General features: G+C 44.0%; 1 protein-coding gene across 2 annotated transcripts in view; it reads left to right on the top strand.

Moving 5' to 3' along the window:
• Window positions 1-26,039, top strand: part of RBM27 (RNA binding motif protein 27) — a 2,498,992-nt gene that overhangs the window by 306,100 nt on the left and 2,166,853 nt on the right. For both annotated transcript variants that reach the window (XM_044064021.1, XM_044064022.1), the window contains exon 3: window positions 12,782-12,912. In XM_044064021.1, coding sequence (XP_043919956.1) covers window positions 12,782-12,912 — 131 coding nt within the window. The remainder of the gene's footprint in view (window positions 1-12,781; window positions 12,913-26,039) is intronic.

Genomic DNA, 26,039 nt, shown 5'->3' with positions numbered 1-26,039 from the left:
CAAGGAACTCTCCATAACAAAAACAAATCATCGACAAAACGCCTATAGAATAGAACATGCTCCCTAAAGCATTCAGTTACAGAGTATTGTTCTCCCAGTGAACAAGAAACATATTGGCTTAGCTATTGGCACACGAAGTGCACATAGCTACGCCGTGTTTCTGTAAAAACATCTCACCATCAAAAGTGAAGACATTATTTTCAAGGACAATCTCTATGAAATAACTGATTGTCAACCTGGGTCAAGTTATAATTACCATGAAGCAAAAGGTATTTATGTACATATTGAATTCCTAACTCATTGGGAATCATAGTAAACAAGTGTACATCAAAAGTTACAAAAATAATATCACCAACGTCAGGAATACTTTTAATGCATTCATAAAGATCTAATAAAAACTGTTTTGAATCTCTTAAAACCACTTGGTTCAAATTAATGACTGGTCTCAAAAACTTCTCAGCATAGAGTGAAAGTGGTTCTGTGACCCACACTCCGCCTGCCACAATAGGTCTCATGGGAGGGTCAGTGGGATGTTTATGTATCTTTGGCAGGCCCTGTATAAGTGGAATCAACGGATTAACTACCTTCAGAAAAGGAAACACTTCTTCAGTGATAAGATGAGCAGAAAAAACATCAAATATATTATTACTCACTGATGAAATTACCCTATGTGCATCTTCAATAGTTATCTTATAAAAACTGCAATTACCTAACAAAGAAGCCATAGATTGGCAGTAATGGGACCTATCCATCACAACAATAAGGCCACCTTTATCTGCTGGACGGATCACAATAAAACTGTTGTGTTATAAATCTCTCAAAGCTACCATTTCAGCATATGAGAGATTGTACTTAAGAGTATGTCCTCTGATTGCTCCGACTATCATAGAAATTAAAAATATCTTCCTCCAGTGAGTTTCAAGTATGCTTCCTCTAAAGGATGGTTACTGGGGACAAAGCTACTCAATTTCTTAAAGCTAGAATAATGACAAGCATCATTATTGGATGCAAGTCCTGGATCTATATCACCATACATTAAACGTAGCATAATATTCCTACAAAATAGTTTTAGGTCTAAGATAGTGTCAGGTATCCTACTCCTGTATGTAGGTATAAAATTCAGACCCTTACAGAGAACACGTCTCTCTCCTCAGGTGAAAGCTCGTACGCAGAGATATTCAGAATCAGTGATTCAGGCCCTTCCCCCACATCTTTTTCAATATTTGATTCTGATTCTGTTCTCCAGATAGTTTGTGCTTCTGGCGCCCTCTGCTGATTGATCGTACATGCCCTCCTCCCCTGTCCGAACGGACAGGTAAGGGAAAAGGGAGGTCACCTATGGTACCATTTCTCATGATATTAAAAGCTTCAGTATCAGCTGGTGGAATATTTCTCCCTTTAGGTCTAACCACCCTTTCTGTTGTGTTACCATAATCATTAGTACTTCTATTGTTATTGACTATGACTTTAGGATACAAATTACCCATCGGACCCGCTTCAGGACAAGTATCAACGCAATCATGAGGACCTGATAATGAGTCCGACTTATTAAACAGTGTTACTGACCCATGGTCTCTCAAAGAAGACTCCTGATTCACACCGGCACAAGTAATAGTCCCACTCATACCTTTGGGACATTGTCCATTCACATTAGGCCCACTAACTGGCTCATACTCACAACTGCCGCTAACGGCAAGTCCAACAGATTCAGCAGTGCGCTTATTTGAAAAAAACATTATCATTGCTTTCTACAATTCAGTTAACATTAGAAGCACCATTCCTGTCCACATTATGTCCAGCTCGTGGCCACATAAACAAGTGGCCTGTCCTGAAATCATTAATATCCCTCAGGATTTTAGTCTTTTTTTGGTGTATGAGCTTATATGGATATACATATATATATATATATATATATATATATATATATATATTTAGATATAGCTATATAGATATAATGTGTGTGTATATGTATATATTGCCTTATCTCTATCAAACTCTAGTGTGACATCCATCCTAATCCAGACCACACTGTCTACCCCCACCAAATTCTCAATCTGATAACTCGCCTAACTGCACACCTAACTCCTATTTCTCTTGAAAGAAAAGTAACTCTGACCTTCTCATCATTATTGTCAACCTAAGAAGCCTAATAAAGTCCATGAATTTAATTTCATGCTGCCATTGCCGTTTCATCATCTCATTTTCCCTTATCATGGTTAGAGGTCGCCACAGCAGAACAATGGTCCACAGAACTATTGGCAGTGGAGTTTTACAGTGCGAAGTTGCCAGCCTTGTGCCCAACTTTCCACAGAAGGCATTGCCATTTACTCCCTGGATATAGTTGTCATTACTGAAACATAGCTAAAGCCCCATATTAAATCTGAAGATTTCTTCCTAGTGGTTATAGCATACTCACAACTGTCAAGAGTATCTAGACATGGAGGCGGGATTGCTAGTTTGTTTAAAGATAATCTTAATTTTTCACAGTTGAACTCTACCCCACCTGATATCCCTAACTCAGAAATTTCAGTAGCATACCTAGATTTAAAAGTCCGTTATCTTTATAGCAATATACCTGCCCCCTGCTGAAGACCTCCAATATATTGCAAATATCCCTGAATGGGCCTCTGCAAATTTTAGCCATGAAACTATAATACTTGGTGATTTTATCCTTTACTGGATCACCTGCTCTTCCAATCTCCCAACAAATTTTATTACGCTTTACAGTTTCTGGCAGAAAATTAACCAACCCACATGCATTGACAACCATATCAAGAGGTATTCAGTTCTTGACTGGATTTTAACTAACAAGTCCAGTATTGGCTATGACGCTGGGTGTCTCCCAGACACACTAAGCGGTCACTTCCCTACTTACTTTATTACAAAACATTTACACAATTCCTCTTGCATTTCATATCGCTATATTTGCAATAAAAACATTTCTCACCGACCATGTTTAACGCTCGATTTCTAGAATATGAAGTACACCTCTGAAAACTCTTACAGTTCAGTATTTCAGTACTTCTTCCTACAAATACTTAATGATCTAGCCCCAATTAGAAAAATTCGTATCAAATCCAGACAGCTTCCCTGGTTGTCAAAAGACACACTTCTTCTACTAAAACAAAGAGACCGAGCCTGGTCTCTCTATCAGAAAAGTAGAAGCAAACAAAATCTTATTAGCCACCAACAACTTAGAAATCAAACTAAAAAACTAATTAAGAAAGACAAAAAAATCTATTTCAAAGTAAGTTAACTAAAAGACCAGAATAACCCCAAAAGATTCTGGCAAACAGCTTCCTTCTCAACCCAGGAAAACCCACTACCCCCTCCCCATCTCTGACCATCCAAAATGAGTACATAGCCACTCATATTAACTCCCACTTCATTAACTCAGTAACATCGGTACTCAACAAAACCCCTAATACACCTCTGACCATACCTCAAACTTTCAGCAACAGTTCTTCTTTCTCTGTCTCAAACCATTCGAAACAAGCTATGTTAAAAATCTTCTTTCCAAATTAAAACCTTGCACATTAGCTGCTGACCAGCTCCCTGGTGACTTTCTACAACTAGCTGCTACTTTCATCTCTTACCCTATATCTGTTCTCATTAACTGCTCTCTGAACAGTATGCACCTCTCCTCTGGAAAATCTCACATAATACTTCTGCGTAATGGCGGTCCCTCTACTGATGTATCCAACTGTAGACCCATACCCATGCTGTCTCCACTTGCCGAAGTCTTAGGAAAATGTATGCACAAACAGATATTAGACCATTTCTGGTCGAGTAATCTATTTAATCCACAACATGCCTTTCATCCTAAGCATAGTACCAGTACAGCTCTAATCAGCTTTACTAATACTGTAAATCATCTCAAAAATAAAAACCAACTAGTCTCTGCTACCTTCCTAGACATGTCAAAAGCATTTGACACTTTATATCATCAAATACTTAATAAACTCGCTTTCTATCATAGGTTCATAGGTAGGTACTAGGCTATCGGCCCTAGGGCCCATACAAGCCTAGCCAAAAAATGTACCCTGGCTTTCGCCACCCAAGAAAATTATTTTCCTATGCCCCTGTCGAGCAGAGCCACAGAAGTGATCCCCGGGGTGAATTTCCCATTTCCCATCTAATCATCAAGATTTTTCTTGAGTGCTAATGAGGAGCTCTGTTTGATATAGATAGGTAGTCTGTTCCAGAGTATGGGAAGTCTCTGGGACACGAATCTATCCCTCCAGCATGTTCTGTTTATTGTGGTGACAAGGTTAAGGTCCCTAGAGCGTGTAGCTCGGAGGGATTGGGATTTCTTTAAGTGGAGCATGTCCAGCAGCTCTGGGTTTGACATAGCTTTGTATGTTAGGCAGAGATCGCCCCTGAGTAGGCAATATGCGATGGAGTAAAGCTGTAGTTTTTTGAGACTGTCTGCATAGGGCATCTGTTTGAGGCCAGTAATCCTCTTTGTGAGGTATTTCTGTGGTCTTTCCAGTTGTTGTAGATGTCTTGTGAGGTACATACCAAAAGGGGCGTTGTACTCTATAATGGGTCTAATGAGTGATGAGTAGAGGGGAACAATGACCTCTTTTTTCTGGATGAGAATCCTTTTGTGATGAGATGAGCCACGTAGAAGGATTTCCTGACCACTGTGGCGATGTGATTATCAAAGGAGAGACTACTGTCCACCTGTGTCCCAAGGTCTCTTATCACATTTTTGGCATTAAGTAGACTACCAGCTATGTGGTAGTTTATGGGTACAGAGTTTTTACCAAAGGGGATGACAATACACTTTTTGGCATTGAGCTTCAGGCCATGGCTTTGACACCAGGAATCTGTCTCAGTGAGGCCCTTTTGTAGTTTGTCCACATCGTTAGAAGTTTTGATTATGGCTCCTAGTTTGCAGTCATCTGCAAACTTTGTTAGCCAAAGACCTTCTGTGTTGGCCTGCACTTCAGAGAAGTAGATACCAAACAGGAGAGGACCCAGGACTGAACCCTGTGGTACTCCACTTGTCACTGGTCTGATGTCGGATTTGGAATCCGCTACTTTCACAGTGTGGGTTCTGTCCCTGAGCCAGTTGGCAACCCATCTTATGACATAGGGATTTATACCTAGTTTAGTGAGCTTGTCTATAATTCCAGAGTGGGGGATGGTGTCGAAGGCCTTGGCAAGATCTAGATAAGCAGTGTCAACCATTTTACCATCATCTATGGCTTTCGTGACTGCTTCAAAGAAGTCAATCAGGTTTAGGAGACATGATCTGCCTTTTACAAATCCAAACTGAGTAGGGTCCAGAGTTTGGAGATTACCAATGTCTTTGTTTATGAGTTCCATGATGATAAGTTCCATGGCCTTGCAGACCAGGCTTGTCAGGCTAATGGGGCGTAGCTCCCGGGGTCCGGGTCCGTTGTGGCTCCCCCTTTGTGGAGTGGGATAACTGTCGCGTTGCGCCATTCAGTGGGTACAAAGCCTGAGGTGAGGCTCTGATTGAACTTGGTACTTAGGTAGGGTGCCAGTTCATTCTGTAGTTCATGTAGAACGCAGCCTGGGATATTGTCAGGTCCCATGGATGCTGTGTTCTTGGCTTTGGAGAGTGTGTTTTTTACCTGTGCAGCCGTGATTATAGGAACTTTGCATTCTTCCGGTATAGAGATGGGCCCTCTAGGGGGTGAGAGGGGGGTAAAGTTAGCACTGAACCTATCTGCTAGGATGTTGGCAATATCAGTTGTTTCTGTATATTTAGTGCCATTATGCTGTAACTCATAGCAGATCTGAGTGTTCCCATTTAGATTCTTGACATAGCTATAGAATGCTTTGTGGATGTCGTTAGAGTCAGTGGCAATTTTGTTTTCGTAACTAGCTTTGGAGGATTTTGAGGGATCTCAACTTCTTACTGAGGTTGACCAGGGAGTTCCTCCAGTCATGGGATTTTACTCTTTTTTTTTGCAACAGTTTCTTTCTTCTGTTGTAGAGTTTGTTTATGGCAGAGGACCACCAGATTGGCTTCCTTTTTCTGGAGGATAACATCTTGGTTCTATTAGGGATAGCATGATCCATGCACTTGTGTAAGTGCTTATAAAGTGCATTTGTGTAGGATTCGGCAGTCATACCTCCATTGTCCGTCTGCATGGGTGTCATGAAGTTTGCCACTTCTGTCTTAAGAAGTGTGAAGTTGGCTTTTGAGAAGTTTTTTATGATGGTTTCCCTAATTGGGGCTGGGGGTGGGATGTGGATGTCTAGGCTGATTAGCTTGTGGTCGGATCTGACCAACGAGGAATTGACCTCTGGTGTGGAACACCGGTTTCCCATGTTGGTGTTGACCAGGTCCAGGATATTGCTGCCCCTGGTGGGGGTGTGAATAAGTTGATCCAAGGCGTTGGAATTTATGAATTCTAGAAAACATTGAGCAAAAGAGTTGGTACATGAGTAGTTTTCCCAGTTAATGGTGGGGTAGTTGAAATCGCCCATTATTAGGGTGTTGGGTTGTACCCTAATACTTTCCAGTGTATCAAGAAATGAGGAGTGTGAATCCTGGGGCATGGTGGTGGGTCTGTAGCAAGCTACAATTTGGATTGCGGTCTTGCCCAGAGTTAGTTGCACTTGGGTAATCTCGGATGCATTATGCTGTGCAACTAGCCTGGAGGTGTGGATATCCTTAGTGAATATGGACACGCCTCCGCCTTTAGTGCTTCTTTCTGGGTTAGGTGGCTGAAAGGTGTGGTATGAATTGAAGCCTGGTAATGCATGGGTGCTCTCTGGAGCTTTGAACCAGGTCTCTGTCACTGCACAGATGTCAATGTTCTCCATTTTAAGGAGTGCCTCCAGTGAGTGCATTTTGAGGTTTAGACTTCTAGCACTGAGTAGCGTTACCCTCAGATTTTGCTTGGTTGTACCGGTTACGGTGGTGAATTTGTCATTTGAACCTTGCCTGAAAAAGGCACTATAGGGGTGGCAAGAGTCTTAGCCAGTATCCGGAATCCTAAGGGCGACAGGTGCAGGCCATCTCTGGCAAAGCATCGTGGACTGTCCATCATGTCGTCCCAGGCAGACAAATACTGTATCCCCTTAGAATGACACCAGAAGCTTAGCCAATTGTTGAAGTCAATCATTTTGTCCTTGTACTGTGGTATCATTCTGGGTGATGGCAGGATGCCACTCAGGGTTAGGGTCATACCTGCCTGGGTTACAAGATCGGAGAGCTCCTCCATGTCTCTCTTCATGTAGTCCAGGGAGGTACGTCTCGGGTCATTCACACCAACATGGACAATGACAGTGTCATATTTGTACTTATTGTGGAGTGACCTGAGTGCATGCATTATGAGCCGGATCCTGGCACCTGACAGTAACTTTCTCCTTGTTTAGTCTAGTAATTGGAACATTAGTCATAGGTGACTCTATAGTCAGGCACACTGGAGTGTTGGGTACGTTGTTATGCCTTATGGGCTGTGGTTGAAAGGCACACTGAGTTTGTGGGCTATGTGTCATTTGGGTTGTGTTGGGGGGTGGAGTTTGCTTGCGTTTATGCTTTGGATGTCCCTGATGCTTGAGCAGGTTTTTATTGAGAGCCTCCGCGAATGTAGGTGTGTGTTTTGTGTTTCTATGTGTATGTTTTGGTGGTGTGGGTTTTGAGGGATTATGTGATGAGTGTGATGAGGGCAAGTGTTTACCCTCTCCTCTTGACTGTCTAATCCAGTCTTGGGTGAAGAGAGCTTTGCTTCCAGTTTGGCTATATAAGTGCATCTCTCACAGGTTCTTCCAGCCCTGAAGCCCTAAAGTGGTTTCATAGCTACCTGTCAGATAGGAAATGAGCCACTGGAATAATAAACTCTCCTCTCAGCTCCCTATATGTGTAGTAGTCCCACAAGGTTCCATCCTTGGCCCACTTTTATTCAGTTTTTACCAGTGACCTTAACACCTCTTCAAAGGCTCAGTTGTATTGAAATGATGTTTCCTTTATGTGCTCCACCCCCACTGTCAATGAACTCCAAGAAAAAACTCAAGCAGCCTTCCACAATATTGAAAACTATCTAACAGCCCATCAACTTATACTTGAGCCCCAAAAAACAAGGTTATGGTTGTCTGTAGTAACTCAACATCTAACAACCTACCTCATGTCTATATTTCCTCTTCCAGTGGCTCAAAAGTAGAACCTGCTGAACATACAAATCTTCTTGGTGTCACAACTGATAGTGCAAGGTGTTTGTCAAACTTAAGTCTGCTAACAATTAAAAAGGTTCATGTCAAATTCGGTTCTCTCTATAGGACCAAAATGTATCTCACTGACCATGCCAAACTTGCAGCAGCTCAAACCCATCAATTATCTTCCCTTCTTTACTGCTCCAAATTATTTGCCAATCTTCACAAAACTGACCTAAATGGCCTTGACTTGTGCTATAACAGAATTGCCAAATTTGCTACTAATCAATCTCAAAGATCTCACCATTGCACTGCCTTTCTCCAGCTGAATTGGTTAGAGCTGCCTCATATTCTTACTCTGAATCAGCTGCTATTTGCCCATACAGTCTTACAAACCTGACAACTGCCCAGCCCTGTCTGATCTTGTCCAGCCCTACAGTAACCTAACATCTCTTAGGTCTACTGATTAAGTATTGTTGAAGGTCAGTAAAGCAGAAAACTCTCTCAGCTTCTCCTTGTACTCCCATACCATTGCCATATACTGGAACTCTGTACCATAGCATATTTTGTCCTTCAATGATGCACATAAATTTAAACATTCTCTAAAGGAATATTTCACCAAACATGGGCTTTTCTTCTCTTCTCGCCCAGGCTAACTACTTTAACCCCTAAATGTCAAACTACTCCTTTACATGACCCTTTCTCAGTATCTCATGGCTTTTAAGCCTTCTTGCTCTGTTTGTGTTTTGTTATCCTAAAAAAGAGTTTTTCTTGACGTTTTCAGTTTTAATATTGTACAACTGTTTTTATATTGTTTTGTATATTGCTACCATTGTTAATTGCTTTTAGACACTATGTTAGGAACTTTGCAATTAAACTTCTATGTGTATTATTGTATGCACTCTAAACAAAGTAATATTCATATGCAAAATGTAAAAACAATGTAACCTTCCTTGGAGCTTTTCTCCCCGGGTCTCCACTGAAAAACGGGCTTCTGGCCCAAGCGGACACTACCCATATCAAATGAAAATAAATAAGTAAATAAATATATCTTTATTTTGTGTGTGTGTGTATATATATCTCTTACTGATTTGAGTAATACCATTGTTTGTGTTTTCCTTCCCAAGTGTGTGGGCATTTCTTGATAACATCATCGGTATCTTTTTCTGCTTCTTTAACTTAGTTCAGTAGTGTTGTTCTTTTTCAGGGATGTAGTCAACCTTCAGGATGTCAGACATACCTACAGGGTTTAAGAAATATTCTGTATGTCGGCAAAAAATGTCCAACTCTGATGTCCACTCCGAATGGGCTGCTCATCTTGCAGTCAGGTGTGACATTTTTTCAGGCTTTAGCCACAGGCCCCTAGCTGAATGCCAGAATAAGCTTATTCTAAAAGGTTTACTGCTTTCCTCTTCTTCTACTGTATTTGGAGCCTACCTTCCACTGCAAAACCTGTGGAGAAAGGTTTTAAGAGCAAAGACAAAGCAAAAGAAAAGTCTAAATGCTGTCCTTGCTCGGCATCAACTTTGACTCCAACCCTGAAGATGTCAAAAGTTTTGGATCCATCCTGCCTTCTGGATCCAATGTTAGCTTTGTACATGTCCCCTCCCAGTAAGCAGCCCTAATTCTTACTGGAGCTGATTTCATTGAGATTTCACTCTCCCTTTCTGCAAGAAGCTCCATGTAGAGTTTCTAGGCCTTCATCATCTTCCTTCAGTTCTACCAGGAGACTGTCTGAGGCTGATATGGACATGATGATAATATTTCTTAATACCCATGTTCACTTCTTTCTCATTGGACTCGTGAGTTTCAGACCGTCCCAAACACTTTTAGTCACTCATACTTCCATCAGCCCTTTGACATCGAGGATTCAGGATCTGAGAATTCTGGGGTTGTCTGGATTGGATCAGAAGACCCGGCCTTTGTTAACTCTGATGTCTTCTCTGATCCAGCAGGCATGGAGTATGTCCGAGCCGGAGGGATCTCAGAGGTATAACTTTGAGGCCAGATCTTAGGGTAGATGTTTAACTTTTGGATTTTCAGAGTAATCCCTTCCCCTCAGGGGCTCAGCTCTAGACAGCTTGGCTCAGACCTTTTTATTGAAACCGGATCATGGGGAAGTATTGGATTTCTCCAGGTAGGTAGCTTTGGCTTCCACTGTGATGGTCCTGGGCTCCCCATCAGCATTTGTGTTTGAAGGCATTGGAGACCGGAAATCCTTACCCCCCCCCCCCCCACAACTGACTACTCTGGGTCCTGAATTTGCTTCTGTTCTCCTGTTGTGGCAGGTGGTCCAATTTAGTCTTGAGACTGACCTTTTGCAGGACGACCCACGTGCTTCAGGGTCCTTCTCAGATCACCCCAGGAGGAGATCCTCCAGAAGCAGAAGAGCAAAAGGAGGCACATTGATTCCCTACAATCATTTCTGACAGAAGACACTGACTTTGAGATGTCCTCAAAGGGTGACCTGTGGGGGCCCTTTCCCTTCATCATTCTGTGAAATTTTGAACTTCTGTGACAGAAAGGTGGGTAGGTCTTATGAAGCCCCTTCCTAGGAGGAGTTGGTGCTTCTAGAAGCTTTCAGAACTGGCTTTAGCTGCATCTTGAGTGGTTCCCTTGACAGATAAAATGGTAGACCTCATTTCCAATCAAGCTTAAAAAAGATCTGGATACGACCGATCCTATCCCTGGACAAGTACTTGGTTGCACCTAAGGACTTTGCCCTTTGGATCAGGGGTGTCCCAGATGATGCCAATGGTAATTGCTGCAACCACAAAAAAAGAACTCCTGAGGAAAGTTCCTATGTCCATCCCTCTAACAGGGAGTATAGGACACTGGACAGATTTGACAAGCAAATGTTTGTTTCACCACCCTTTGCTGTGCAGTTGCTGAATTACCTGCCACATATCACAAGGTTTCAGAAGGATTTGATGAAGGAGCTTACCAAAAAACCCTCAAGGTCCATGTCAGCGGAGGATAATAAGACCGTCTCTTCGCAATTTGCCACCCATCAATCCCTATCAAACACATCAGTGCATCTGATTTCACATTTTCAAAAGCAGTGGGTTCAGGCATTACCATTAGGAGGTACACCTAGATGTGACTTTGCGGAGCCCTACAATACATCCATCATCCGTGCACCCTTTGACGGATCTGTCTTATTTCGACCCAAAATTTAAGAAATGCTCTTCAGTAGTGAGCAGGATGGGCAAACCCTATCTGCCTTAGTGGTACAATTTCCTACCCCTCATAGGACTTTACTGAAGAAACCAGAAAGGGGATAGAAAGATATGGTCTTGAAAATTGCAAAGGTTTTCTTAGGATTCCTATGGAAATAGATCCTCCTTGTAGCAAAGGGGGAACTCTAATGGCAGATATCGCCGATGCAGCATAGGTTTCCCATAAAACTAAGGCTTCAGTAATCTCTTTACCAAGAAGATTTGCCAGCATCCCTGACTGCTGCACTATGGAGGCAGTCGAGGGAGGCACTTATCTCTGCACCAAGCCTGGACATCCATCACCGAAGGTGGCTGGGTGCAGAGAATCATTACCAGAGGGTATTACATTCCCTTTTCCTTTCCTCCACTTGTTCACCTACAAAAAATTTCCCAACGTACCACGCCATCAGATCAAAGAAGCACCCTTAGAGGTAGAAAAGCTGCTAAGGAAAGAGTCATCCAAGAGGTTCCACCAGACCAATGATGATTCGAACTTATTCAAGTTTCTTTTTGGTGCCATACAAGTGGTGGAGCCAATATTGGACCTAAGCCACTTAACTACTTTGTCATACTTATCAAGTTCAAAACAGTTATGGTTATCTTTTGAGGAAGAATGATTGAATATGCTCAGTAGATCTCGAGGATGCTTAGGTGTGTGCTATCACATAAAAAATAGATGTTCCAGGAGGTATCTTTGCTTCTGGCTTGGAGCTAGCCACTTTCAATTCAGAGCCCTGCCCTTTGGTCTCACTGCTGCCCCCACAAAATGTATGGCTGTGATTTTGGGTGTTTCCATATCTTCACGGCTCCCACCTGACATCTACTGACATGGACCATGGACTACCTGCTCCAGTTATGTCTTCACATGGGCATCACAGTCAACCATAATAGGTTTCATCTCCGCCCCAGCCAGCACTAGATTTCGAGCTCTAAGAGGTTGAGAGGTATGAGCGCATGTATAAACATGTTAAAAAAAAAAGTAAAGGTGAAGGAGACAAGGAGGCATTAGGGATAATAACTGAAATGAGAGGTGAGAAAATAGGTGTGTGTGTGTGTGTGTGTGTGTGTGTGTGTGTGTGTGTGTGTGTGTCTGTAGGGGGGCACAAGTTTTTTACTTGACATTTGCTTCCTTCTGGTATTTTACATTTATTTTCCTAATTAAAGTACATATTAACCCATGGATGCAACAATCTTTTACATTATTAAATGTATTCATTTATTTGTAAATATCATTTCCACTTGGTGCAAGAGTGTTTTATTTGCTTTGTAGCATGTGTAATGTATATTTACAAACTTGAGATTATTTTCCATACAATATGGCACTTATAAAAAGCTTTGTGGGTTTAAAATGGATAAAATTTGCAAATTTGAATCAAGGTGACAGTTGTTGAATGTGTGACTCATGTTTTTTTTTTTCTCCTTTGCAGAAACCCCTGCATTTGTTGACACACTGTTCGAAGGTTTAAAAAGTAGGAGCTACTTGAGGCCCCCGGAAGTTGTGAAGCAAGAAACAAATCACATAAAGGAGGAGGATGGAAGCAAAGAGGCAAATTTGCAGGTGGGTAATAGCCTTATCTGAAGTAGTTTACTTCATTTGCTCTTCAACTTGTGGGTCTTCGGATCCACTTCGGATCCAACATGGACGCCTTTTCCAGCTATGGCTCCGAGCTCCAAGCACCTCCCCTTACCCATAATGCCTCCCTTCAGATCTTGTTTGCTTCCTTCGTATGCAGCGTGGTCCGAGCTCCAGTGTTTCTTCAGCGTTTTGCCAGGTTGTATTTTGCCAGGTTGTATTTTTCTCTATTTGTTAGCTCTTTTCTTGTTTTTCTTTTTTAAACCTGCATATCACCTCCCTGGGGTTCTTCGTAGAAAAAAAATAGTAGTAGGCTTTGTCCCTCCTCTCTTTCTTGCTGTGTCTGCGTGTGTGTGTCTGCGTGTATGTCTGCATGTGTGTGCCTCTGTGCGGTTGTGTTAGTGAACCGGCCGACAGTATGGCTGAGGCCCTGAAGCCTGGATTCAAAAAATGCACAGTGTGTGGCTATAAGCTTTCACCGGCAGATGGCTACACTCTGTGCATAGTTTGCTTGGGGGTTGCTCACCTCCAGTCCCCCTGTCCTATTTCTGCTGGGTTTAACCCCAGTGCACTTAAGGACAGGTGGGACAAATTGATCCTCAAGGGCTTGTTGCCCTCTTCTGCTGGGACTGTGGTCCCTTCTTCCCTGGCAGGGAAAGCAGCGGCTGTTGCTGCTGCTTCTTCCTCCCCAGCCTCTGGGACTCTCACTCCCACCAAGAGGCCCCTGGAGAGGGATAAATCTAAGAAGGACCGGCCTCACAAGCGGTCCCCCGACTGGTTGCTGCAGGCCAGTCCACTGCCGAAGGTAAAGTTTGTTTCCAGGCCTGTTTCCCCTCAGCTCAGGTCCCAGAGGTTTTCACTAGAGCCTGAAGTTATAGTAAGCCAGTGGCTTTCTAGGTCTCCCCCACGCCACCAGTATTCCCGCCCAGCTTCAGTGGCATCTTCCCGCTCCACTCGGAGCCTTTCGGAAGCAGAGATGGACAAGATGATGAGGTTCAGCCGCACTCATTCAGATGGGGATCTTACCAGGCGCCGTCTCCCTCTGGAGCAGGGCCCTTTCAGCCCATATTCCATCCTATTACTCCTTCTCCGCTCTGACCTTTGGTTTCAGAGTCATTGGATCCAAGGATGCTCTGAGTCGAGGGGTCAGCGCTGATGGTACCCTGTACCTTGACGCCAGCAGATGTTCTTCGTGTTTCACTGTTGCAGTCATTACGTTCAGGTAATCTGCTGGCAGGCTGCCCTCAGTCGGCCTGAATAACAAAGTCTTGGGTCCTGCGTCGGTTGCTGTCTCCTCTTCCATGACGTCAGGTCATCAGGGGTATAAAACATGCAGCAGACGCCATTTTATTCAGTCTCTTTTGCCGCGCGGTGCCTGAAGCAGAAGCAGTTCGCAAGTGCCAGTCGGCCGACTCCTGAAATTTTCGCATTCTAGTTTCAGAACCGAAGTCTTCAAACTAAAGCTAAGTACCCGCTAGAAACTTTTTCTTGCTCCTTACCGATGTCAGTAAAAGTTAATAATTGCATTACTTGTGGGAAGCAAATACCTCATAAGGATTTTCATTTGTACTGTATTCCTTGCCTAGGCCCAGATCATAACGTGCCTTGCTGTCGGTTTTGTGCTAGATTTAACCAACTCACTATTTAGCGTCTGTATATTTTTGCTTCTAAATATTTTGGATCAAGATTTAATTATCCTGAAATGTCTTTGGTTAGCAATCCGACTACTGGAGTTCACAAAAAACGCAAAGAAAAAGACAGAGACAGACCGTCGAGGTCCAAAACCGACGAAGCTTCTCCTAAGCCATTCGCCGGTACTTAGTGAGGTGCTTTCGCAGCTCCTGATGCCTGCTACTTTTGAGTATTGAACCCGCGGATGTCTCTCCCTTAGATGGGTCCAGAGCCGCTAAGCAGACACCGGCTTCTGAGGTTTTCAGGCCTCAACATTTTTATATTAAACCGATGCCAGCCTCAAAAACAAGGTCAAAAACATCTATGTCAAAACATGATGCATGAGCCACGTGCTCAGGCTTCTATGCCTAAAAAACAGATGATCAAAATGGCTGAGGATTTAATTACCTTGATCAGGGGTTCCCAACCCCCCTGCTAAGAGGCCTAGGCAAGGCACTGATTATCAATCTTCAGATCAGGTTTCCATTTTTTCTGATTCCTCTTCTGATCAGGAATTTTCTATTCCACTATGAGGATTGTGATGCAGAGGAATCCATCCCATCTGCATCTTCTCCTGAGGATTACTCTTTTGGAGAGACTTTACATACTTTAAGGGAACATTTTTACTGGGAGAGTCAGGACTTCTCTGAATCAAAAAAGAGGCTTAGAGATGTCCTCCTTCCTCAGCATAGGCCTTTGGCAATACCTCCTGTATTAGACATCACTAATTTTGTGTTTTCAGAATCAAGCATGGCTCCCGTTTCCCTGCCTCCGGCTCCTAGTAAGCCAGACCGATATTACAGGGTTCCTGACTCCCACAAATTTCTATTCAAAAATCCTGCTGCTGATCATGAGACTATTTCTCAGGGTCCCAAGGGTGTAAAGGCCTCTGCAGCCAAAAATCCTACCCCCTCTGATAGAGATTCCAGGGCGCTGGATAGATGGGGAAAGAAGGTTTATACGTCTGCAACCTTGGCAATCAGGGCCTTTAACTGCCAGTTTCATATGCTCAAATATCAACAGCATGTTATGGGCTTAGTGAAACAGAAAATTATGTTGATTTCTGATTGTGTGGAAAATAGAGTTACAGGAATTATTGTATTCAGCAGAACCAGTTGGAAAGCATACTTTGCAATGTGGTTTTGATTCCTTGGAGGCCTCTTGCAGGGCCGCCTTTACTGGATCTGTGATTAGAAGGCATACCTGGCTCAAGGAGCAAAATCTGCCTGATCATGTTAAAGCTAAATTGTTGGATGCCCCCTTGCAGCATTATACTCTGATTGGTAAGGCAGAAGAGGTTTTAAAGAAAATGGAAGACCAAGCTAAATCTATGCAAACTGTAAAAGATTTCTTACAAGTGCAACCACCCAGGTTCAGTAGACACTGGCCTACTAAAAACTGATCCTTTCCTGTGTCCAGCAGAGCCACTCGAGGCAAATCCAGGTGCTCAAAAGGCTCCATATGCCAATCACAGTTTTCTTACAGGTCTAAGCAATGGGGTGCCTCCACCTCCAAATCTGGAGGAAACCAAGCACAACCCTACAGTAAGCAGTCTCAATGATTTTCCTCTACCAACACCAAGCACTTATCTTTTGGCAGCCCCCTTGGGGGAAAAATAAGACTTCATGCTCAAAACTGGCAGTTAATTACCCAGGACAAATGGGTATTAAACATAGTATCCCAGGGGTACAGATTTCATTTCCATACTTTTCCAATTCCAAATGGATGGCCAGGTCTGCCACAAAATCAGTGGGCAGAGGCCCAGAAACAAGTTGTGCCCCCCATGGATATGGGGGCTGTTCAGCTGGTATCCAGAAAAGACAATTCATGGCGTCCAATACTGGATTTATCGATTTTGAGCACGTTCCTGGACATTTCATAATTCAACATGCTGACTTTACAACAGCTGCTGCCTATGCTAGGCAGGAATGCTTGGTTAGTAACTCTAGACTTAAAAGAGGCATACCTGCATATCCCAATAAGGGAATCATGCAGAAGATACCTCTGCTTCAAGGCAGGGTTTTTGCATTACCAATTCTCTGCACTGCCCTTTGACTTATCTGCTGCGCCCAGGGTCTTTACTAAGTGCCTGGCACTAGTAATTGCATTCTGCAGACAAAGAAGCTTTCAAATTTATCCTTATCTGGATGACTGTCTCATTCAAGCAGAGGACAAGGACACTCTTCTTCAACATCTGGCTTTTGTAAAAAGGCTTCTAGCATGCCTAGGGTACACCATAAACGAAAAGAAATCACAACTGGTACCCTCTCAAAAAATTACATTCCTGGGTGCAAGCTTGAATACAACTGCCCAGATGGCTTACCTTACGCCAGTCAAGCAAAGGCAACTGACAACATACTTCAAACAAATGGCAACAAAAACCCAGTTATCTGCAAGACAAATTCTGCAGGCTTTGGGTTTCATGGCATCCTGCATTCTACTAATGCCATATGCGAGACTGCATATGAGGAAACTTCAGTGGTACCTAAAAGGTTTATGGAGTCAACATTGTCACAGTCTGGAAACAATGATTCCTCTCATTCCCTGCCTACAACAGGAGTTTCTTTGGTAGGCAGAGACATGTCACCAAAACAAGGTACTGTCATTCACTGTACCCTGTGCCACCCAAACCCTAACTACAGACTCATCAGACTATGCTTGGGGGGGGCCCACCTGGTGGGGAGATGCATCCATGACATATGGAGCCCCAAACCAAATGCATCTGCATATCAACCAGAAAGAGATGCTAGCTGTTCAGAATCATCTGACAGCTTTTAAGGACTTACTTCATCCAGGACAACTACTGATGAAGATGGACAACACCACGGTTATGTGGTACATAAACAAGCAGGGAGGTACACAAACAAGCACGGAGCTACACATTCCTTCCCCCTTTGCAGACTAGCCATTGCTTTGTGGAACACAGCTTTGACTTGCCAAATACATCTTCAAGCTCAATTCCTGCCAGAAAAACGAAATACTCTGGCACACGACCTAAGCAGAAATCTTATGGACCCGCACAAATGGAAACTGGATCCACAAATCTTCAGCATGTTAACACAGAAATGGGGGAGCCCAGACAGAGATCTATTTGCCTCTCCCCAAAATTATCAGTTGGACAAATTCTGCACAAGAACTCATCACAAAAAAGCATGGAACGTGGATGCCCTATCCTTCAGTTGGAAAAACCTATCAGTCTGTGCCTTTCCCCCTCTGCCTCTACTCTTCAAGGTCTTACTAAAAGTCAGACAGGAAAAAACAAAAATGATCCTAGTTACTCTGCACTGGCCTCTCCAGCACTGGTACCAACTTCTAAGGAATATGTCTCAACTTCCTCAATGGTTGTTGTTGTGTCATTCGGCTTTTCCCGGTTAGGGGTCGCCACAGCGGAACTCCGGTCTGCTAATGATTGGTAGTTGATTTTTATGTGCAGAGTTACCAGCCCTGACACACAACCTTCAACGAAGGTACGCCCATTCACGCATGTCTCCACGCAGAAGACACTCTAGCTAAGAATCGAACTGGATGGCGTCTTACTGTGAGGCGACAACGCTACCGCAGCACCACCACCGCTGGTATCTCAACTTCCTCCATGGTACTTGCCTCAAATACCTCATCTACTGTCTCAGCAGAAAAATCAAATTCTGCACACACAGCTCCAAACTCTGAATCTTGCAGCATGGTTGATCAAGTATTCAAACACCACCTCTCAGTAAGTCTGTGATGGATATAATTTTGGAAGCCAGAAGGCCTAGTACTAGAAAATCTTATGCTGATAAATGGAAGAGATTCTGTGCTTGGAACCAAGCACGAGGAACATACACAGCAAAGCCCAATATTCCTCAGATTTTACAAAATTTGACTGAGATGCTTGACAAGGGCCTATCTTTTTCTTCAATAAAAATCCATGCCTCTGCCATCTCGGCTCATTACAACACATAGCCTCCCCTCTTTTCTCATCCTCTGCTTCAACAGCATCTTAGAGGGGCCAAAAATTTAAGGCCTCCCAGAAGATCACCAACTCCTGCATGGGACCTCAATTTTGTGCTGGAAAAACTCACCCTGCCTCCTTTTGAACCAGCAGCTACTGCGGATATAAAATTTCTATCTTGGAAAACAGGTTCAGCAAGAAGGGTTTCAGAACTACAGGCTCTCATGGCTGTGGAGCCTTGTACTACATTTTACCCGGACAGGGTGTCCCTCAGGAGCAATCCTTCTTTTATGCCTAAGGTGGTATCCAGTGTGGCTCTTAACCAGCCCATTCACCTGCCAACTTTTTATCCAAATCCGCAGAACAAGGGGGAGCGGGTTCTGCATTCATTGGACGTACACAGACAACTAAGATTCTACTTAAACAGGACCAAATCTCTAAGAAAGTCTGAGCAACTACTGGTTGCATTTGCTGCAGGATCAGAGGGGAAGGCTTTATCAAGGCAGACTATTTCTAAGTGGATAAGCCACTGTATTTGTTTCTCCTACTTGCACCATGGTAAACCTGTGCCCAAGGGGATCAGATCACATTCCACCAGGGCTGCCTCTACTTCAGCAGCTTTTCTCAGAGGGGTTCCAACCAAAGACATTCTAGAAGCTGCTACTTGGACCTCTGTTCATACCTTCACAAAGCATTATCATTTGCCTCTCTTCTCCAAATACAGGGTAGGCTTTGCCACTGCAGTTCTGCAGGGCCTTATAGCCGCTCCTAATGCTGTTTAGTTCCATCCTCCCATCCATAGCTTTGGGATTCTACCCAAATGTAATGACTGAGACAGTGAAACACGAAGAACATAGTACAGTTATGTACACTTACCATAAATGTAGATGTTAGAGTGTATTCACTGTTGCAGTCCGGGTTACCCACCTGCCATCCCCTTTCTATACCTTTTCTTTCCTTCATTATACACTGAAGCCTTTGTGGTGTATTTGCTTTTAGATGAAGGTAAAGTTTATGTTGCTAAAAAGTGTGTGTGTGTGTGTGTGTGTGTGTGTGTGTGTGTGTGTGTGTGTGTGTGTGTGTGTGTGTGTGTGTGTGTGTGTGTGTGTGTGTATATATATATATATATATATATATATATATATATATATATATATATATATATAATATATAATTTTTTTTTGCTCCCCATTTGGGTGCACCTGACATCTGGGGCAAAAACAACAGATTAAAATGGCGTCTGCTGCATGTTTTATACCCCTGATGACCTGACGTCATGGAAGAGGAGACAGCAACTGACGCAGGACCCAAGACTTTGTTATTCAGGCCGACTGACTGCCACCTGCCAGCAGATTACCCGAATGTAATGACTGCAACAGTGAAAACAGTCGAAACATCTACATTTATGGTAAGTGTACACAACTGCACTTTGCCTTGAGTGTGTCGGATCTGACCAGTTCGGATCAGAGTTCTCTGAGCTGGAGCCTCTGGGTCTGTTCCGAGGGGGTGTTCTCTGCTCAGAGTCTGTCTGAGTGAAGCATACCTCTCAGCGTCTCAGCCCCAGCAGGCACAGCTCCTACTCCTTTGTCGAATCAAAGGGGAGCAGCTTCTGCTTTTTCTGCCCAGGAGGCCCATTCCCCCCCTGCATTCGACATGGTGGAGAGGGTTCTCGCAAGGTTGAGGCTTCAGACTATCTTGTCCTCAGAATCCATCCAGACTCCCCTGGTTTGAGTGTGGTTCCGACCATCTTGCCCCTCTTTAGGGCAGCCCATAGCCGTAGTTCCCCAGGTAGTTCTGCTTTTGGAACAACCCGTTGTGAGGCCTCCCCAGACAGTCCCCCTGAGGAGGCTCCCCGCAAGCACACATGCAAGAGGAGACACTTGGACTCTACCCCAGAGTCCCTCACTGAGGACACGGACCTGGATGAAGGGGAAGGTTCCTCAAGGTCACCCCTTGAGGATGTCTCCTTTGGAGACATCGTGGTGATCCTTCGCCAAAGGGGGGGGGGGCTAGTCTGCGCCAAAACCGACCTCTGAGTCCATGTTTCTGGAGGCATTCAACTAGGGCCCATCTATCTCTTGGGTGTCCCCTCTGGCTGATCCACTTGTGGATTTAATAACATCTAGGGCTTCGAAGGAGCCAGACACCATAGAGCCAATACCAAAGTGTCCGGACAAGGTTTTAAGTCCCCTCGCAGGCAAACTGCACTGGCACAAGGGGTCCCCTGTAGATGCTATGATGGCGGCAGCAGCCACCAAAAAGGAGCTTGCATAGGAGAGCTCCACAGTTCATTCTCCTGACCAAGAGTCTAGGACCTTGGATCATTTTGGGAAGCGAGCTTATGCTTCAGTGACCTTTTCCGTGAGAGCGCTGAACTATTTGGCGCACGTTATCCGACTCCAGAGAGGTTTTGTCAGTGAAATCATGGAGTCTACCTCAAGGTCCATGTCGGTGGACAGGAAGACTTTTGATGCAAGAATGGCCACCCTTAAAACTGTAGCAAACACATCCATGCATTTGCTCTCCTATGCCATGGAGGGAGCCGTACGGGTGGTGGGGACAGCTGCTGCCATCAGACATTACTCCCGTCTCCACTTATGTCAATTCTCGTAGTCCTTCAAGGAGTCTTTTACCATGGCTCCTTATGATGGGTCTTCTCTTTTCGGGAAGACAGTAAGAGAGACCTTGGTCCAGAGCGACAAGGATGGGAAGACCCTGTCTGCCATCAGGGTCCACTTCTCTCCACCTCAAAGTTCCTTTTCCAGGGACCAGCAAGGCCAGAAGAAGATGTGGTTCCGCAAGTCTCTTTTCCCGGTATGCTCAGGACTCACTGTCCCCCAGAGGCAGAGGGGTATTTGACTGATGCTGTCATAGAGGCATAGGGGGTCTTAAGAACTTCGGGTCCCGAGAACCTTTCTCGGACAAACCCGGGCAGCAGCCCTGAGGTGTTGCCTGACTGTCCATCTCTGGAGGCAGTTTGTCACTACATCCACTAGCTTGGGAGTCCATTACAACAGATCAGCAAGTGTTTCGAATCATGTCCAGAGGATATTTCGTTCTGTTCAAAGAACTTCCCCCATCCAACAAAGCTCCCCCCCCCGACATTCCACCCACGCAGCGGGAAGAGGCAGCAGTGTAAATAGAATCACTGCTGCAGAAGCGAGTCATTCAAGCGGTCCCACCCAAACCAATCCAGATCCGGGGTTTTTTCCAGGTTCTTTTTAGTGCCAAAGAAGACTGGGGACCTCAGACCAATTTTGGATCTGTCCCAATTGAACCGGTCTGTAACGAGACAAAATTCCTGATGGTCACGATTCAATCTCCTGTCCTATCTGCAGGCCAGAGACTGGATGTGCTTGATCGATCTTCAGGACGCGAACTACCCATCAAGATGGACAGGTGCTCCCGGAGGTTCCTTTGCTTCCGGCTGGGAGCCAATCATTACCAATTTCGAGTTCTTCCCTTTGGTCTCACCACAGCCCCCCGGGTGTTCACCAAAGTCATGGCAGTAGTAGCGGCTCACCTGAGGCTTCAGGGCTTTCTGTACTTGGGCGATTGGCTCTTTACTGCCTCATCAGAGCGTCTACTTTGCCAAGCCAGGGACTCCTTTCTTCGGCTAGCCAACAAGTTGGGCATTGCAATCAATATGAACAAGTCTGCCTTACTCCCATTTCAGGTGTTGTACTTCATGGGACACAGCTGGACAGAATACAAACGAAGGGTGTTCCTCATGTCAGACCGGTTACATAGACTGAGGTTACACAACCTACACTTTCTTCAGACTCGATCTCCGTCAGCCGAAGCAGTGTTGATGGCATTAGGTTTTATGGCGGCCACAATCACTCTTCTTCCTATGCCTCGTCTCCATACGAGAGTACTACAGTGGACACTGGCGGTTCAGTGGTCTCTATTAGACCTCCGTTTGTCCTTTCCAGTGAGACTCTTGAAAGCATGCAGGGATTCCCTGTGGTGGTGGATTCAGCCTCCAGATCTTCTCAAGGGACACCTGTTTCAACCTGCTTTGCCCAAGACCACGGTGACCATGGATGCCTCTCTACTGGGGTGGAGGGGGGACACTGTTCGTGAAGGACGGTCCAAGGTGTATGGTCCCCTTCCGAGACCTCTCTGCATATAGTGTTCTAGAGTTGAGAGTGGTTCTTCTTGCGTTGCAGACTCTTCATGCTCATTTCCCTCTAGGAACAATTGCATTTCAGATGGACAGTATGTAAGTGGTCTGGTGTATCAACAAGCAGGGTGGAACCAGATCTTATCCCCTGTGTCGAGAAGCTATGAAAGTGTGGGAATGGGCAATCTCCGCCGGCCGTTTTCTGGTGGCAATGCACATTCTGGGACAGTCCAACATTCTAGCGGACAGGCTCAGCAGATCTATCCTGATGCCTTACAAGTGGTCTCTGAATCCTTCAGTAGTGGAACAGATCTTCCGAGAGTGGGGTCGTCCTTGCTGCGATCTCTTTGCATCTCCTTCCAAGGCAAAGTGCAGCGAGTTCTTCGCTCTGAAACCCCCAGAGATGCTCTGATTCATGCTTAGCCTCCCAGTCTTCTTTATGCATATCCTTCTCTTTCCCTCATGTTGAAGTTTCTGCAGAAAGCTTGAAGGCTGGGGAGCACTGTGATCCTCATCGCCCCATTCTGGCCTAGACAGGTTTGGTTTCCCTTACTGAGGTCTCATCTAGTTGTTCCACCATGGACTCTGGATTCAGTTCCATATCTTATCTCACACCCTTTGGGAATTCCACACCCAGATCTGGACAATCTGAAGCTCATGGCTTGGCTGCTCTGGTTCCCATGGTTATTAGGACTCCCGCTTTGTCATCCCCTGTTAAGTCCATCTTGGTAACGGCTCACATATCTTCTACCAGGAAAGTCTGTTGTAGTAAATGGAAACATTTTTCTATATGGGCCACTCAGCGGTCCTTGGATCCTTTTACAGCACCTCTGTCGGCAGTTCTAGATTTTCTGGCTAGAATTTTTCAACAGGGCACCAGTTCTTCTGCAGATAAGGTTCAGCTGGCAGCCGTATCTAATTTTCACGTGGGGATTAATATGTCTTCTTTGGCTTCCTCTAAACTGTGCAAGACCTTTCTTAACTCATTCACTCCGGAGCAGCTTAGAAAATGCTGCCTACTTACTTCCACCATAGGAACAACAATGCAGCCTGACCTCATTTTCAGAAAATAATTTGTAGTACCATACAGAAAATAAATGTTCATAACTCTTTAACCACAAGAGCTAGACTAAAAATGTAAACGTGAAAATTGTTCAGCAGACAATGACCTTTCCAACAGTGTAAAGGTTGATAGTGTGTATCTAAGTCATTAAATATTTGCAAAGGAATGCGGAAATTGTGCATATTTGTTACCTTTTTGGAAAAATAAAGCACAATATGTTGGTCAGTGTATCATGTAGACCTATACAATTTTGTATTTAATTTGTTGGTATGAATGTCAGCTTTAAAGTGATACCTTAACCACTACTGCATGATGCTCCTTTATGGAGATATTCACAGAAATATGATTAATATTATATTTCTCATAATTGATAAAGCATAATATCTCATCACCTGTAACAGACAGAGGCTACATATCAGTGTACAAGTTGTGCAGCTCAATGTCATCTTCAAAATGATGTATCATTTGTGTCATCACCATGCTCCCTTGCAAAGATATGGGCATAATAATGAGAAGTATTGGAAATATATAATTTTCATAATCCTACAAAATGTGTACATTGCACAGACAATTATTTTACTATATTGTGAGGAATAACACTATTTTCAAAATGTGGTATTACTTGGCACACTGACATGTTCCATTGCAAAGTTATTTACCAAAATATGAAAAAAAATCATAATTTCCATAACCCAAGTCCGAAACAAACTTTGATATCTGTACATGTGTACCAACATCTTTATTACTACATATTTATGCACACATCCCTAAATGAAACATTCACCCAAATGACCCTTCAGGAAAATGTTGAGATACGCACAGTCATCAAAATTATATATATATATATATATATATATATATATATATATATATCTATATCTATATGTGTATATATATATATATATATATATATATATATATATATATATATATATATATATATGTACGCGTGTGACCAATGTATATATGTGCAAGTACATTATGTACATACATATGTACCCATATACACACACTGGGGATGCACAAGCCGGTGCATTTTTTTGTGTCGGTCTCAAGCCCGGATAAATGGGAAGGGTTGCATCAGGAAGGGCATCTGGCGTAAAACTTCACCAAATAATTTCATGTGGGCACCAGTAAATATTTCTATACCGGATCGGTCGAGGCTCGGGTTAACGACGACCGCCGCCAGTACTGTTAGCCAACAGGGTGCTGGCGGAAATTGGGCTACTGTTGGCCGAAGGAGGAGAAGAGGTGGAAGGCATGGCCAAAGGCATGAAGAGAGGAGAAAGGCTAGGACTGTGGTAGTGAGAGTCAGAACTTTGAATGTTGGCAGTATGACTGGTATAGGGAGAGAGCTAGCTGATATGATGGACAGAAGGAAGGTTGGTATAGTGTGCATGCAAGAGACCAGATGGAAGGGGAGTAAGGCTAGGTGTATCTGAGGTGGGTTCAAATTGTTTTACCATGGTGTGGATGGCAGGAGAAATGGCGTAGGAGTTATTCTGAAGGAACAGTATTCTAAGAGTGTTTTGTAGGTGAAAAGAGTGTCTGATAGAGTGATGTTTATGAAGCTGGAAATTGATGTTTATGAAGCTGGAAATTGATGGTGTAATGATGAATGTTGTTAGTGCATATGCTCCACAAGTTGGGTGTGCAGTGGATGAGAAAAAAAAAATTTGGAGTGAATTGCATGAAGTGGTGATGACTGTACCCAAGGGTAAGAGAGTGGTGATTGGAGCAGATTTCAATAGGCATGTTGGTGAAGGGAACAGAGGGGATGAGGAAGTGATGGGTAGGTATGGTGCTAAACAAAGGAATGCAGGCGGTCAGATGGTAGTGGATTTTGCGAAAAGGATGGACATGGCTGTGATGAATACATATTTTAACAAGAGGGAGGAGCATAGGGTAACATACAAGAGTGGAGGAAGATGCACACAGATGGATTATAGCTTATGTAGGAGAGCCAGTTTGAAGGAGATTGGATACTGTAAAGTGTAGTTAGGCAGCATAGGATGGTGGTTTGCAGGATGACGTTGGTGAGCAAGAAGATGTGGAGGAGTGTGAGGGCCGCACCAAGGATCAAATGGTGGAAATTGAAAAAAGTAATTATGAGGTGGAGTTCAGGGATGAGTTAAGACAGGCAGTGTGTGGCAGTGAAGAGTTACCAAAAAGCTGGGTAACTACAGCAGAGCTAGTAAGGGAGATGGCTAGAAAGGTGCTTGGTATGACATCTGGACAGAGGAAGGACGACAAGGAGACATGGTGGTGGAATGAGGAAGTACAGGAGAGTATACAGAGAAAGAGGTTGGCAAAGAAGTGGG

The sequence above is a fragment of the Protopterus annectens genome, chromosome 2.part2, assembly GCF_019279795.1.
Source record: "Protopterus annectens isolate FY-2018-M chromosome 2.part2, PAN1.0, whole genome shotgun sequence".
Classification (NCBI taxonomy): domain Eukaryota; kingdom Metazoa; phylum Chordata; order Ceratodontiformes; family Protopteridae; genus Protopterus; species Protopterus annectens.
Note: the sequence above shows the minus strand (reverse complement) of the source record. Positions and strands in the feature narration are given on the sequence as shown.